Source organism: Engraulis encrasicolus, chromosome 23, assembly GCF_034702125.1.
Source record: "Engraulis encrasicolus isolate BLACKSEA-1 chromosome 23, IST_EnEncr_1.0, whole genome shotgun sequence".
NCBI classification, from domain to species: domain Eukaryota; kingdom Metazoa; phylum Chordata; class Actinopteri; order Clupeiformes; family Engraulidae; genus Engraulis; species Engraulis encrasicolus.
In genome coordinates, this window is record NC_085879.1 from 22,645,957 (window position 1) to 22,663,271 (window position 17,315).

General features: G+C 42.0%; 1 protein-coding gene across 1 annotated transcript; it reads right to left on the minus strand.

Moving 5' to 3' along the window:
* Positions 1–5,963: 5,963 nt before the first annotated feature.
* Positions 5,964–16,036, minus strand: LOC134439578 (proteinase-activated receptor 4-like). The gene is made up of 2 exons (XM_063189479.1): positions 14,939–16,036; positions 5,964–8,280 (listed from the first exon to the last, which is right to left on the minus strand). The coding sequence occupies exons 1-2, from the start codon at positions 15,042–15,044 to the stop codon at positions 7,205–7,207; spliced, it is 1,182 nt and encodes a 393-aa protein (XP_063045549.1). The 5' UTR covers positions 15,045–16,036; the 3' UTR covers positions 5,964–7,204.
* Between the last annotated feature and the right edge of the window lie 1,279 nt (positions 16,037–17,315).

A 17,315-nucleotide genomic window follows, 5' to 3' on the forward strand; every position in this document is an offset into this window, starting at 1 on the left:
GCTCCAACTTGGCTTCAACAATGAAATAGAATTTTGGCCTCCATTCTATTTACTCTTCTATTTACTCTCAATGGTGCTGAACGATCGCTAAACAATAATGGCTGGTTGAATGCATGTTGTTAATGGGCCATTAGGCTACATCTCTGGTTGGAATAGCCTTTTACTAGTCACTGACTGGGGGAAAGAACAACTTCAGTTTGATATCAGGTCTAACTGGGGCAATTTTAATGGTAAAAAATATGGATAAATATTCGAATATATTCGAATATCGTTTTTAATTTAGAAACGAACTTCGACTATGATTTTGGGGCACAAGTCAAAGCCCTAATATATATATACATATATATATATATATATATATATATATATATATATATATATATATATACATACAAATTATATATATATATACACACATACACATTATATATATATATATATATATATATATATATATATATAGGAAGTGAGTGGGAGAGAGAGAGATGGGGGAGTGTTGGGAAACAACCTCAGTGGCCAGAGTTGAACCCGGCTCCCCAGTCAATAGGCTACTCCTACAATTTCAGCCACGACTAGGGCCACCAAACTCTTTTTTTTTGATGGTAGTCTAAACACTAACCCCTACTGCAGCATTTCCTACCGGCTTCATAGCTCAGCTCGACAGGTAGACCATATGGGCAAGACACTATGGCTCTCCATAGGTGTTTGAGTGTTTGCGGTAAAGTGCCGTAGAATATTTACACTGTGCATCATATTTGTTCCCTCAGTAAAAATGTCAAAATCTGCTTTTTATCATTGTAGGACTCAAGGGAGACATCAGGGTAAACAAGTGTCCTCCCAATGGAGAAGTCTCCCAATTGGGCCTTGATCCCAGGATCAACTCCCAAACCTATAGCAAAAACTGCTCCAAGACTGTGTGTGTGTGTGTGTGTGTGTGTGTGTGTGTGTGTGTGTGTGTGTGTGTGTGTGTGTGTGTGTGTGTGTGTGTGTGTGTGTGTGTGTGTGTGTGTGTGTGTGTGTGTGTGTGTGTGTGTGTGTGTGTGTGTGTATGGTGCAGAACTGACAGCCTAGAAGCTTACAGGTGAGAAGCATGAAGGATGAAGGACTAAGGAAAACAGCATACCATCATCCACGGCCTTCACTGAGTCGGAGGGGTCCATGGGGCCAGTGTGTTATTGAAGAAAGAAGTGGCAGGGCACAGCACTGTCGTTGACCTGCATCAGAGTTTAGCAAGAATATTTATTTACTACAATGGATACTTTTTGTTTTACCATCACTGTTACATTAACCCATTTTAGCCTAAGGCACCTGCAAAAAAACACCTGCTGAATGCCTAAGCTCTTTTTGAGAAAAAGTGCCCTACTATCGCAGTCTCCGAAGCACATAAAAAACATGAAATAGGACCTAGGCTAGGAAGCTAGGTCCATCATCTTGTATTGGAATGTATTTATTCAACTCTAACATACCCACATTTGTAACAAGAAACATCAAATCACAAGAGCCTGAATGCAGTGTATATGTCGCTCCATGTATATATGCAGCATCAGGCCAAAATGGGCTAATTACAATATAACAATGTGCGATAGCCTATGTAACATTGTTTGCATTGTACCTCAGGGTTAGAGTTAGGTATATTAAGTGTTAGTACCGTATGTATCATTACATGTTGATACATGTAGACACACATTTTTATACATTTACAACTGGGCTCAGCAGGAAAAAACTCCCATCAGTTTGCATCTTCTTTGGCCTTGTGTATATGTAGAAGATACTTTTTATAAACAGGTATGTTTATCCATTGTTATGTTTAGACTCAGTTTGTGATGTGGAACTCAACATTGTGTTAAAATATTGGCGTGGAATATGAATCACTCGCTTGGTTCTTCACCCAGTAAACCTGTCATCATTGTTTCCTAAAATATACACATTTTTTCTTGATTTTTTCTTGCTGTCACACACAGTACATTTAAGATGCTGTAAAAATAACGTGTATTATCAATATGCATATAGTCATACTATAAGGGATGCAGGACATCTGCCAATAGACAGCTCAAGTGCCCATGGATCCCTGTCAAAATCAAAGTTTTCAGATGCTAATCCATCCCAATTTTCATCAAAATCTCTTCCATCTTCTGAGTTAAATGAATCAAAACAGACAAAGGCTAAAAAAGTACCCCATGTAATGAATGGAATATAGCTTTTGCTATAGTCATGTTCAACACTTCACACTTGATCAATACTCAGACGACACACTCTGCAAAAAGAGTGTTAATCTACTGTCCTAGTGTTGAAATGACACTGAAAAAAGGCAAATGTATTTACAATTTCAAACCTATAGTGTTGTTTGGTCCCTTAGTGTTGTTTGGTCTACAGTAAGTTTGGAATTAAGACTGGAAAATCACAGTTTTGGAGCAGCTACAGTTTTAATTCAACACTGTTCTGGGAATATACGGTCCCAATCAATTCAGTCCCAATATGGATATGAGAAAATATGGTCCCAATTAACTCCTTGAGTGTTGATTTAAAGAGCTGAAGTGTTGAATTAAAGAGAAACACTACAGTGGAATTCAGAGTACAGTTGAATGAACAATAAGATTGCACATATTGATGCATCCGCTAAGTTGCACTACATGGCCCTGATCACTAGGTGTCGATTTGAGCTTGCACAAATGTCACCATAGCTGGTGTGACAAAGAGGTCTCAGTTGCTGATGCCACAGCACTATAGTTTACACAGTCATAGTGAAAACCAAAAATTGTCTGATGACATGCCTTTAGAGGAAAATGTACAATCCCCATGCAGCCTGTCATTTGCGCTGTGTGTGTGTGTGTGTGTGTGTGTGTGTGTGTGTGTGTGTGTGTGTGTGTGTGTGTGTGTGTGTGTGTGTGTGTGTGTGTGTGTGTGTGTGTGTGTGTGTGTGTGTGTGTGTGTGTTTTCAGGGTAAACATCAAGCTAATGTTCTCCAGCTGTAGATATCCGTGTCTTTGTAACAAATGTTTCGGCAAAATAATAAATAATAAACAAACCTCGCTAATTTCTCTAATATCCTACTGATCGATAATGGATGAGATGGAGGCTAATTGTTACTGTACCAAGAATATTTTATCTCTGGCATTAAAAGAGGCTTTCCCAGGGCAAATCAGTAAGTGCTAATACATGAAAAACAAGCTCCACAAAGTGGATACTGCCCCGGTCCCAAGCTAACGCTCATGGCCTAATAAACACATGACTATCAGTTATCTTGGCTACATTACCGTAAAAGCCTGTACTTTTTAGATGCCCTTTGTGAGTCAAGCAGGCATATGACGACAAGAGATGTCCTGGAAATAAGACATACTGGGCGACATGATGGGCTACGTTCAAAGTTCAGCATTCAGTTTGTAATTTATAATTCAGTGTCAGCTTCCCTCAGTGATAAAGAGATAAAGCATTTTGTAAATATGGTCATGGAGGAAGATTTGAAGAGTTCTTTTCCAAAACGCTATATCTACCATTTTTTACTTTTTGCATTTTAATATTGGAATTCACTGTAAAGAAGTCCTATCATCTATGTGTGAATCCTTGCCATTCAAATGTTTTGAGAACATACTTTTAAACCTCTATAAAAATACATTTTGCAATGCATTTCAATGGAAGGCCCAATACAAAAATGTCAATTTCCCAACATTCTATAAAATGGATATATCTCATTTTGGAAAAGAGCTCTTCATTTACAGCATAATTTATACAGTAGGGTTACAGTGAAAATAATCTGTTCATATTCATGGCAGGAGGTTAATTGTTTATCTTCCATTGTGTCCATTGCAACAAGTATCTATTTTTAAATGCTGACTGAACAGCCGAATAAAGAGAAATAAGGAGTGAATCACTTACACAAAAGTAGAGGCGGGAGATATTCCAAGCGCTTAGTCTCACTCAACTGACACATAGACGACCCACGGATGTCACTCAACCCAAACAACTCCCCTGCACACACACATACACACTCATACACACACAAACACGGACACACACAAACACATGCACGCAACCATGCACACGCACGCACGCACGCACGCATGCACGCACGCACGCACGCACGCACGCACACACACACACACACACACACACACACACACGCACGCACACACACACACACACACACACACACACACACACACACACACACACACTCTCACCCCACCCTCCTCGGGACCGCTGTGTCATTGTGTTGCTTATCTCCCCATGCATGGAGTTGAAAAGGCGTTGTGTTGGCCGCATGCACACACTTGATTACAGAAAGTGGTGTCCGGAGGGGTACTCTTTTACAGTAATGCTGCAGGCAGGCTAGTGTGAAACCTCGGGACACAAAATTAGTATAGGCCTATTATTACATTAAAAATATGAGTAATACACCGTGGATGTTGCAGTGATACAAATTAAACACATACAGACTATTGACTATTGACTGTAGGCTATGAGTGTTAGTTTTGACTCTGAATGTTGAACTAACACTGCAACATGTACTCTGGGCCACCATTATGATATCATATAATTTGTATCATTTGCTGATATCAACATAATAAAATTGTGTGGATAATATAATGATAACAATTTTATTTTTGCTAATATTTTGATATTAATAGCTTGTGTTTTTTCCTCGTCTATCCCCATCAGCCCTGCTTACAGTAATGTCATTAAACCCTTTACGTACTTCAGGATTCTCGGAAGACACATAAAACACCATGCCACCACATATCAGTACCAAAGATAAAAACTGTTTTTCTGACCCCTTCTCATTATCATTAATCCTTATTGTTTTCGACGTATGCTGTAGGAAATAGGGAGGAAATTAACCATTTGACAAGTTCGATTTGTCAACGTCTAAAAGCTTTTGAGAAATGACCCACTCTCTGCTCTAGTATCTCGTCTTTCGTCCTTTACTCGTGTGTTTTGGCTCTTAGCCATATTGCTCTTGGCACTATCAGAAGTGGGCTGTTCGCAAGTTTGCTTGCATATAGCCAGGGCCACTGTCAAGCATCCACAAGTATAAAAGTGCACAAGTATGCTAGCATGGCCAGGCCCCCAATACATGGGCATAGGCGTGCACAGATAGGGACAAGGTGGTGCTAAAGCACCAAGTGGACAAAAAAAATGTCCCTTTTGAAATTCTTTTTTTTTCTCACAGTGAACTGTGGTCTATGATATCATATCATCTACAAATGCTTGGCATCAAAAGCTTGTCACAATAATGTTCTGATATAATATGTAGCTTTGATAGCCTAGTCAGGCAACCGTAATTTCCACACGCCCCCTATTCCCCCTTGAGCACTTACAGTGATGAATGAATCCATGTACAATGTCTGTTTGGCTGAACCGTTCAGCTGCTTACACAGACATTAAGGCAGCCCTCCAAAGTTCACACAGTTTTGTAGCTCTTGGCACGCTTTGGAAAAACACAGTCTGGACACAGTAAAGTAGCACAGTCATTTCGACACACGGTTTGTAGCTTTTCACATAATTTGGCCTGTTGGTCAAAACAATTCCTGACGGTGAGGCGTGTTTGTTTTAATTATACAAAATAATACAGGGTAAATATAGCATACATTAACATTCTCAGACTAAAACAATATGTTCCATATTTCACAGGCATAGCACATACATTCACTTGAGGCAAGGCAAAAGCTACCATCTACAAAGTGGGGTCCGGGGACCCCAGTGGGTGTGTCACATATTCCCAGGGGGTCTGTGAAAAGGTTTATCACAATTCTGGACGTAACTATTGCCCTCATAACTTTGATACACTCTGTTGACTAATTCTATGCAGCTGTGTCAAACTCTGCACATACCGCATATGTACATGCAATTATCAAGGAGTCCTCAGGGGGGAAAACCCCCTCCATTAGGGCTACCAAGAGAAGCCTTAAGGGCCGTACACACACATCGCTGCTAGTTACTCGCTCAGCGGATGAAGTCAATAGAATGTCTACGTGTTCCAGCGAGTCTCGCTGGCGAGTAGGCGAGGAGAGTACAAGCGATGCGAGTTAAGCGAGTAACCAATTGGAATGCAGAATACAGATTATTGACAGGTGACGTTGCCCCTGTGGTGTTCTGACCACCCAACTTCTGCACGTCGCCATCACACTTTGGTTAAAAGTGTTGAGTAAAATGCATACAGTGTACACCATCAAAGGCTCATATGCATGGTTGTGCACAGCACACGATCAACGTTAAACAGCGTAGGCCTACATTTTGTTTCGTACGGACGTTATTGGCGCGGACAGCAGGAACCATGACAACCAGTAAACAAAATCACCCAGAGCGAGTGGCAAGTAGGCGAGTGAGCAAGTAGCGAGTAAATAGCAGCGACGTGTGTACGGCCCTTTAGACTGTTCTTTGTTGTATATTACATTGCAGATATATAGCAGGTATACAGTATTACATTAAAATGGTCATTAAAGTCAGTTCCAACAAAATTCATCCACAATTACCAATAGGACAACACAGATCCTGATCATTGTATTAATTCTGACATTTTGACCCCACCTTTGTTGCACTGTATACGATTGGTCCGTAAATGTGTAAATGTGAAAATAATGCTGACCTTTCAGTTCAAGGCATGTTGACCTTTACGTCTATTACAGTAGTTCTCAGTTCACCATATTAACTCCACAAGTGGCTGAACAAAACTGCATGCATTGCAAATATAAAACCGGCCTGCTATCTTCCTATAATCATAATACTGTATACTCATCATAATACTGCATATACTGTAAACATCTCTTTGCTCCATATAGCCACTGAGGATAGGCAGTGAGGACATCTTGCAGTTATTGCATGTACACTCTCTGAACACATCGAATAGACTTCATCTCCATTTTGTTGAACCCCATTTGTTTCATTGTACAAGGAAGTCTGTAATGACAATAACAAAAGTTCTGAGGTTTCCAAGTCTGGAAGTCAGATGGTCAAATGGCTGTTGTAGTCTAGTCTCCTTCACAGCTAACCGCACACTCAGACTGTCTGTGAAGATTCTCATTCATCCAGGTCATGATATTCAGAGAGTTTAGCTGAAAGAAACTGTACTTCTCCATTGCGCTTGAAGTTGTTTCACTCCTCATCAAAGCAGCTTAGCTTGCCTGACTAGAACTGGCAAAGCTCTAGATGTCTTCAAACTCAAAGAAGAAGTCCAGAAGCGAACAGCTTCATTCTTTGGGCTCACACTTCAAACCACTTCTGATTTCAGGCAGCTCGCCTCAGTCGGTGCCGACGCCTGGCCAGAGGTGGTCCCCAGTGTCACTTTTGACCTTGACGACATGGATGTCGAGCTTGTCTCCTTCTGACTGGAAATGGGCTCCTTGATGGACTTTCTACAGCACAACACCTGCAGCGCCTTCTCCCGAAACTCATCTGACACATAGTAGAAGATGAAGGGGTCCAGGCAGCTGTTGAAGGTGCTGAGGGCCAGCATTAACATGTAGGGCATGTAGAGGTTGTCCACAGTCTCCTTGCCCTCCTTCAGCAGGTTGTAGTTGTGGGTTATCAGCAGCACGTTGCTGGGAAGGAGACACACCAGACACACCACCATCACCAGCACGGTGACCTTTGCTGCGTGGTTGTAGCGCTCGCCGGCTTTTATCAGCGTGTACAGAACGCAGCAGTAGCAGAAGACCACCACCGCCAACGGCAGCACGAAGCAAATGCTGAAGAGGCTGGCAAAGTACGGCAGGAAGAAGCTGCGCTGTGTGTCTATGGGTAGCGCATCATGGCAGGTAATGATTTCGAGGTTCCTCACAAGGTACGCCTGGCGTGTGGCTAACAGGGGCACCATAGCTGCTAGCACCACAGACCACACAGCCACGCTCATGTACACTGACAGTCGAAAGCCGCGTAGCATCATGCCGCTAAATGGGTGAACAAGTGCCAGGTATCGGTCAAACGCTATTAGGGCGAGGCACATTATGGACCCGTACATGTTCCCATAGAAGAGTGCCATCACCAGACGACAGAAGGGCTCACCCAGCGTCCAGTTGTTGCCCTGGAAGTGGTAGGCGATGCGGAAGGGCAGAACAACCAGCAACAACAGGTCACAGGTGGTCAGGTTGATGAGCAGGATGGTGGAGGGCTGCTTCTTGGTGCGGAACAACAGCACCCACAGGGCCAACAGGTTGGACGGCAGACCCACCACCAAGGCCACCAGGTACAGGCTGGGCAGCAACACGGTTGTTGTGTTGGACCTCAGTTGTTTTTCCTCCTCTGGAGGTACCTCGCTGCAGTTGTCCAAATGGAAGGAGCGAGCCCCTGTGTTAAAAGATCACAGAGGGCATGTGTTAGTATAGTCAGGTCATGAGCAATGCAAGTACTTTCGGAGTTCCCGAAAATACGGGAACTCCTTTTACTGTGTCGGGAAACCAAGGGAGGCGGGTCAACCATGCCGTTTGGGAAATGTTCATTGTTATGCTCTTGGTCAGACCAAGTCTCGAAGAGATGATAATCAGGCTAGTTTTAGTGTATGGTGAGTCATTATTCTCTGTAGGAATAGCTTAGATACTGCATGAGAAGCTATGAACTTATCAGAGAGATAGCACATGTTAAATTATTAGGTAGTGAAAAAAGTCATAAACATTTATCTGAGATGGTCTGGACTTGTACAGAAGAGGGCAGATGAATGAATCATTAAGTTAAATGGCGTGAGAGATGAGGATGGAAATTCACACGGCACACCACTGCAGGTGTGCAGGTGCACTCTTTGCATGTGAGCAAGGGGACAGTCAGCCCAACAGGTGCCCTGGGGACCAGAAAGAGGTCATAGTATCCTGTTTAGGGTATCTCTGTCACAGACAGCACATCTACCACCATCATCTTCCACCTTCTCACCAGGATTGAGAATTGACACTTTTGGGAGCATGCCATGTCCAGTGTACAGTTGATATTACCTTTGAGCTGCACTACAAACTGTTCTTGGGTCAGTGTTAAGGGTTTGGGTTAGAGTTAAAGTCCGTTGGAAAAGGTAGCACATTTCAACATAACACCAGTAGGCTATCTCATGACTGCATTGATGATCACCCTAGTGTGTATTTCTTGAAAGGTTCATTCATTTCCCCTGGGAAAACAACATCCTGGTGGCTGCTCAATTCCAATTTAGCCAAAAGATAGGCCTTCAAAGGAGTTAATATGTTTTCTACAGAGCTTCAACTTCAAGGCTTGAGGGCTGATGACTGTAAACATTCTGTGTAAACAAAGCTATAGCCAAGGTCAAAAGTTCAAGACCAACGGGAAGACGAAGAATTATATAAACAGTAAACAAATAATTAATAATAAATACAACTTAAAAGGATTGTGCACAATCTGACACAGCACTGGACCAATAGTAACTGTAATTGTGCTTCTTTTGGCTAAAATAAGAACTCTTTTGTGAAACTCTATGAAAGTAAATGCAAAATTAAAATTGAAATGAAAAAAATCATTAAAATACTATTGAGTTTATTTTTGCATTATAAAGAGCTCTTCAAACATTGCAGTAATATTGTTTTGCAGAGTACTACACCATCTATGGGAATATGATCTGACAAAATGGTTAAGTTGTCCCACAATGAACAACAAGGAAACACTTTCCTTGTATAAGTCATAGTCACATGTTGTACATTCAGAATGTACCAAAATGAACAAAATGTTCTCTGTTGGGAAGCACAGACAAGAACCAAAGAGGTAATGTGTCCCAGGCCCAGGGTGAGACAGGTCCCAGAATGGGGCTTGGGGTGGGACCGCCTCTCAGATGACTTTGAGCTAGGCCTGGCCAAAGCTGTCAGCGGCGCTGGCTCCTTTTACTTCTACAGTAGGTTGAGAGGGTACCATAAACTAAATGTTCTCTGTTTTTTGTCTAAGCTTCTTCTGTGTGGTTTCATATCCTTTTCGGCTTACTGCCCACATCAATTATTAAAATCTAATGCCGCAGATCTGATTAGGGATCCTCTTTCTTCCCGGCCCATGTCAAGATTCACATTGTGTCTTGACAATGGTCATTAGTTTGTCTGATTGGATTAGGTCCTTTACTTCTCAAAGTTAATTTCGGTCTTTCTTATTTTTTTGTCTTGCAGCCGTTATGCATTGTCTTGTAATGTAAATTCAGATTGTAATAGGGGAATATTGTAAATGCAGTCATTCAACTTGAGTCGAGCTTGGAAATCAATAAAGAGGAGCACTGCATTAGTCAGCTGGGGTTTAACTCAGTTTCATCCCTACTCACTGACAAAGTGTTACAAAACACTTCCTGGTGGAAAATGTTAGACTTTCAGGCCTTTGTACACAGAAGGTACGAGTGATGACTTACAGAATGCCATGTGATACGTATGACTTTGTATGCAATGGGTCATAGGTTCACCACTTCATAAAGATGGACGACCACCTAGCAATCATTTCTATTAACAGGGCATTCCAGAATATTGGGAGGTTGTGTAATTCCACCTTCATACCAGGAAGAATACTCTGGAACTCAGACATAATCAGACATAAAGTCTGACTCATACTCATAATCAGACTCATAATCAGACATAAAGTCTTCCAAGAATTATAAGGCTGTAGCTTTATTATGGCATAGTATACAGTAACAGGATGGTTTTTTTTTTATCAATGAATCCTAATGCTAGTACAAGCATATAATAACCTTTAATTGAAGGGCCATTTCAGGTGACTAACATCATCTGTGTTTTCAGGGCCCTCAGGCGTTTTCACTCAAAGGCTCAGGCTCAAAGTGAGAAGGGCCAAGGCCCTGGGGCCCTCTGAGTGCCAACTTCCCCCACCCCCCGATTCATATCCCAGGATCCCCCTTCTGTTTTCTTCCGATATGCCCCATAACAGTGTAAGTAGTTGTAAGATCCTAGAGAATGCAGACATCAGCATTGCTACAATTTATGACAACTACTTACTGACAAAGTGTTGCAAAACACTTCCTGGTGGAAAATGTTACAGTTTCAGGCCTTTGTACACATTACAGAAGGTATGAGTGGTTGGGGTGTTTCCCAATGACTTAAAGCATGCCATGTGACTTGTGCGATGGGTCATAGGTTCACCACCTCTTAAAGACGGCCGACCACCTTGCAACCATTTCTATGAATGCTGCATTCCAGAATATTGGGAGTTATGTAATTCCACCTTCGCACCAGGAAAAATGCTCTGGAACTAGAGGCTTAAAGTAAGAGGGGCCAAGGCCAGGGGCCCCCTGAGTGCCATCTTACCCCATCCCCTGATTCATACCACAGAACCCCCCTTCCCTCTCTTTTTCCTTCTGGGTAAATGCTATGATGTTATTCTGTTGAGCGTACATAGCCAACATCAGGGTTCAGGAACCTATGGCTCTAGAGCCACATGTGGCTCTTTTGGGAACTGTATCTGGCTCTTACTTATCTATTGTCCTATATTTATAAATAAAAGTACAGGTTCCATATTGAGTTGAAACAGGACATGGGAGGTTAAAATGCGTTAAAATTCAGGAAATTACATCTAAGAAATACAACATTTTCAGGGGGAGGACTCCCAGACCCTTGCCATAATGAAGTCGACAGTTGGCAACCCCATACTATCAATACAACTAATAACTTGACGGTACACTCCAAAATTATTGGGCTCAATTGAGATATTATATGCTTTTAATTGTATTCAGTGTTTTTAAAATGGTATGGCTCTCGTGATTTTTTTTTTTATTAATTGGGGTTTATGGCTCTCTCCACCAAAAAGGTTCCTGACCCCTGGCCTACATGATGTGTATCTGTCCCTATCAAATAAACGAAACTGAACTGTACTGTACTATGCTACACCAGAGATTCTTTAAGTATATAGAGATATGCCAATATAATAGGTTGCTATGGGCACCTAACATGACCAGGTTCCGGTCTGCCTAAAGGGGCATGTCATAATGCTCCTAGCATTGAATAGAACAGTCCTTAGGTCTGCCTAAAGGGGGATTTCCCCCCCTCTCCCTTGCAATAATAGAACCCGGAAACAATGGGCCAATGGAACCTCTCTCTCTCTACTCTCTCGGACTACACTAAGCTGCAGGAACATGACGTCACAGAGCAATGGTGGTGCCCATGCATACGTACACTTTGTTGAGTTAAACAAGTCAAAGCACGAGCCATACAATATTTTCAGCACCTGTTTCACGTTATGTGTGTTACCCAATGTGCATCATGGTTTTTGGCCACTTAATTCTCGTTTACAGTTGCTGTAGTTTGACAAACACATGTAGTCTATCATAACAGTGAATGAAGTAAACTGAGAAGGCTGTTTATTCTGGGCTTTCTAAACACACAGGTTTATTACTACGCCTTGTAGTAAAATAGGCCATTATGGTCTTTTGCCAAGAATTCTCACAGGTTTTCATCATAAGTTCAATTACTATCCACATCTCAATTGGCCATGTTATTTTTGCTCAACATAATTTCTCTGGAACTCTAGGAATTCTCTGGTACACTTCAGATGGCCTACTTACACAACAGCTGTCTGGAATGTGGCGCATCATCTGGAAACCGAATGGTCAGTTGGAAAGTCAAAGGCCAGCCATTAAGAGATTGATTATGTGATAAAATGGTATGTTAAAACCTCAGCATCATGTCCCACATGCAGTTACGTAAAACATGCAGTGGTGTACTGTTAATGGTCAGATTCCTTAGCTTTCCATCATACATCTTTACCAAGCACAGTGATAGAGTTTAAGCATTGGAAAAGAGTAGCCCTATGGGAAATAAATAAAGTGAACCATGGTGAAAATAACCCTTTACACTCTTATCAAAACTTCCTTTTATCTTGTGTCATTTACTGTAAATGGTAAAAGGACACACACAACAAGTTACCCTGGTCCTCTTTAGAGCATGTTTACATGCATGGATATTAGAATGCATCCATTTGGGACTGCTTATGCATAGGCCTAAACAGACTTCTAGCTCCCTTAAACGGATATTTAAAAAAATAGAGTTCTCTAAAACAGTGTTTCTCAACAGGGGTGCCAGGGCACCCTGGGGTGCCGTAGGCCCCCTTCAGGGGTGCCGCGGAAACATGGCTGATAAATAAATTATGTAATATAATACATATTTGTCTAAATTGATAAGTTAATGCTAGTAAGTGGAATCTTTCATCTGCCATTTACGCACAATAAAGCAAATACAGGTCGCCCCAGTCAGCTTCAACTTCGAGCGTAGGTAGTGTGACATCTCCAAATGTGTTACTTTTCTAAGCTTGTGTGGTATCAGATGTGGTGCCATGTTACGGTTTGTTGGTTTGGGGTGCCTTGAAATTTTTGAATTGAAAGGGTGCCTCGCCTAAAAAAAGGTTGAGAAACACTGCTAAAAAACACACCAGTCACCCCACTAAACATTGGACGTCATATAGACGTTGAGATGATGTCTACATTGCGTCTGTAGGTCCATGACCAATTCTGGACCTCAGACCGACGTGCAAACTAGGTCCACTATTTGGACGTCTAATTATGACCCCATTATTACGTCAAACTGTAGTTGAACATTTGGACGTCATTATAGGCCACTTTTTTGGACGGCTTAAACAGGTAATTGACATGATATAAGCAATTTATTCCACAATTTTGTTGCCTTCATTGACAATGACAATAAACTCCTTGAATCTTGAATTAGTTGTAGTAGTATGCTTATGTTTAGTTGTTGTCGGTTGTTTTCAGAACCTAAGGTGAGTAAGTTGTAACCTAAGGTCAGCCCAGTGTGACATTGAAATGACGTTGAAAATACCTCCATTAATACCACATTTGGCCTAGAAATGGCTCCTATATGGACGTACTGTGGACGTCATCAGTGAATGGGTGGTTCACATGCGGATGAAAACGGATGAAAAAAATATCAATTAGTGTTCGTGTAACCAAGGCCTACGTTTGAAGTTCAATGCTTGACATGTTAGTATTTGTGGTGGGCGGCATTCTGTGCACAATATCTGTCTTTGGAGTGACTGAAAGACAGGAAAAGCCTTATTGCAGGCAGATGTGTGGCTGGCGTCCTCGTGGGAACACTCCAGTTCCCAAGGCCCCAGATACTGTATGCACGCCGTTACAACAGTGGAGCGCTGTTATAGTCATTGAAAAGTTGAAAACACTACTATATGACATAAGACAGTGTCTTATGGGCAGGGCCGCTGACAGCTTTGGGTGGGCCCAGGACAAAGTCATCTGAAAGGGCCCTCTACTCAATACATTAAATGTACTGAGGACCCAATTATGGGCCCCCTATATCCCTGGGCCGGGGATAGCTGACCCCTTTGTCCCCCCTTGTCGGCTTCCCTGCCTATGGGGCTCGGAAGCATCCAGGCCCTCTGAAGGGGGTAAAAGTTTGAGAACCACTGACATAGGACAACAAGGCCTTTGGTAACGCACTATGACTTGGTCATTGCCATTCTGGTAACAGAAAATTTATAACCCTGTGTCCACCGTATGCAAACAAGTCCACACCCTTGCTTAAGAACTATCAGAGCACAATATTGGAGAAATCATCTGGGGGCAGATAACAAGGCTCTTAATAATATTTCTTAGCATTTGACTCTACCGCGACCTCAACATTGAAGTGTCATCGTCCCTCATAGTTTTGTGTCAGGTGTGCTACTGAGTGTAAAACTGACATAAAGCATGCATGGCAAAGTATGCATAAAATGTTCATACCCATCCGTGTCCCGAGGCAAGCATATCCTGGGCCTTAGTTCTTACTCTTACACACTGCTGTGTGTGTGTGTGTGCGTGCGTGTGTGTGCGTGCATTTGTGTGAAAAAGCAGAAATTGTGTCTATGTGCAAATGTTGTGGGGTTGATGATTTGTTCATACATTTCATTCAAAAGGTAGCCCATCCTACTATTTAAAAAATGATCAAAAAAAGACAAAAGCAAAAATTTCCGTCCTTCTGGCGACATGGAAGACACAGAACACACAAAAAAAATTTGAATCCAAACTTACTTGTCGCCCCACAAGGCGGTTCAGACTGGGAAGTGGTCAATGGAAGAGTGCAGAGAAAGAGCACAAGCACTAGTGTTGGGGCTGAGCGATGCACAGCCATTGCCATTTGTTCTTACACTGCAGATGTTTGGGAGAGGAAACCAGCTGGCTCTCTATTCCCAGAAATATCCGACTTCAAATGAAATTCCAAATGTCTCTCTGTTTTTTTCCTCCCGTTTCCCGTTGTTTCTGTGTCTCCTTGGCTTTTACCCCCTTTTGCTTCCCTGTTTTCCAACAGTTTCTGTCACCCACGCCTTTTTGTTGATCACTACATCTAACCCTACAATGACTCCTGAAGTCCAGGCCAGCAATTTTGTGTGCTCTGCAATGAAGAGTAAGAGTAACGTCTGTGCTGTCGCTGTATTTTAAATTTCTGTTCGTCCTGAGCGTCTCAGACTCTTGAAGAAGTGTCTCTGGCCTGTCCTGTCCTGTCCTGTCTTTGCCTCTTTTCCAATTGCGCAGGTTCTTCCCTCCAACACACGCCTGTGGTTGCTCTCTCGCATTCCTGCTTCCCCTCTTTCATGTAAACCTTACACACAGGAACAGCGCTTTGTTTTTCCCTCTTCTAAACACACTTGCACACATGTGGTACACCCCATGCCAAACGTTCATTCCTTGGTCTTATATAACCCCTCAGCTGGTTTTCAGTGTGTGCATGTGTGTGCATGGGTGTGTATGTGCGTGTCTGTCTGCAGTGTGTGTGTCTGCAGTGTGTGTGTGTGTGTGTGTGTGTGCGTGCATGTATGTGCCAGTCAGGGTGGGAGTAGACTTCTCACATTTCCTCTTCACTGTGGGTGTTGCTGATGGAAGTTAATGGACAGGAAGTGGAGAGCTTTTGGGGCAGGAAGCACTTGTTGGGTGATTAAGAGCTATTTACAATGTTCAAAGTCACATGCAGGCCTATAGGCAATACATGGGAAAAAGTTGAAATTGAAGATGCAAAGATATCTCTTAAGTCCGCTATCGGTGTCAAGAAAGAGCCACGAAAAGTAGCTGAGTCTATTAAGAGGCAGGTTTTGTGGTGTTATCGAGAGACTGTTATATTCTTCGCACATTGTAGATAAGCCTACTTCCTCTGCTTCTCACTGTTGTGCAGTTGCTCCCCCGAAATACATAGCCACATGAGCTTCTACTGATTTCATGATTTTTATGTATTTTGTTTTTGTCCATTTAGTACAAGTGTTTTGATGTTTCTGATCTTTTTTCCCTCATATTCTGTCTTACAGTATGTTGCAGTCATATAATATGCAGTCACATAGGCCTATGTATTTTTTTCTTGCTTTTATTATTTCTGGAAAGCACATTGCACAGCCTCTGTATATATACCGGTATATATATATATATATATATATATAAACAAATAACCCTACCCATAGTTTGACCTTAATCTAAACTGATACCATGTAATGACTTGTGTATGTTACTGCACACAAGTTTGTTGACACTTCCGCTCCTGATAGCAAATGGAGATTAAAAAGAGGTCATGTGTGTGACCAAGGCCTTTTCAGGCCGGGCATTTTCAGCCAAGACCAGTCCGCCAGTCATTGAGAGAGACAATGAAGCCCAATGACAACATTTTCAGTCATCTATTTCTTGCTTTGACCACAACAGTCAAAATGAATATTTTAATGTGACTTTGAGAGGTCAGCTGTGGCGGCATGAGGACTGATCCCACTACACTTAGGGGAGGACCAAGCCAAAATCAGCAATAGTCCACCGGGGAAATGCCCTGTATGCCTTATGGCCAGTCCAGCTACGTGTGTGACCCTATTAAAGCTCTGTGTTGGCTTGAATTCAAAATACTTTAGACGAGGGGTTGTGTAATTGTATTGCACATGAGACTCAGGCTAATGGAGTAGAGGTTTTGTTGCATTTAATGAGATTCATGACTAGCCAGTAGTCTAACACTTTAGAATAACGTTTATTTGTTTTAAAGCTTTAGCACCCTTCAAATCACTGAAGTCTGTTAAGAAAGCGGCACAAAACGTTAAATCACTAACTAAATCAGTAAAGTCACACAAGTGTGTGACTTAACTGCACTTTAGACTCAGGCTAATAGAGTAGAGAGAGGTTTCTTTATATTTATTGAGATTCATAAGCAGCATGTAGCCTACCACTTCAGATTAATGTTTATCATTTAGGCAAATAATTCATGAACACATATTAAATAGTGAGCTAACCGTTTCAAACATGTGTAAATGAGTAAGGCATACTATTAAATTATTGGTAAATATGTACACATAAAAAGAACGGCTGCACACCGGTGCAATAATCGAATGTATGACCTTGGCCATTACTTGAATGACCAAGGCACTATACTGCTCTACCATGGACTTGG

Coding starts and splice junctions, on each gene's coding strand:
- LOC134439578 (XM_063189479.1), bottom strand. CDS start 15,044: ATGGCAATGGCTGTGCATCGCTCAGCCCCAACACTAGTGCTTGTGCTC. Junction 8,281..14,938: donor ACCGCCTTGTGGGGCGACAA/GTAAGTTTGGAT, acceptor CTTTTAACACAG/GGGCTCGCTCCTTCCATTTG.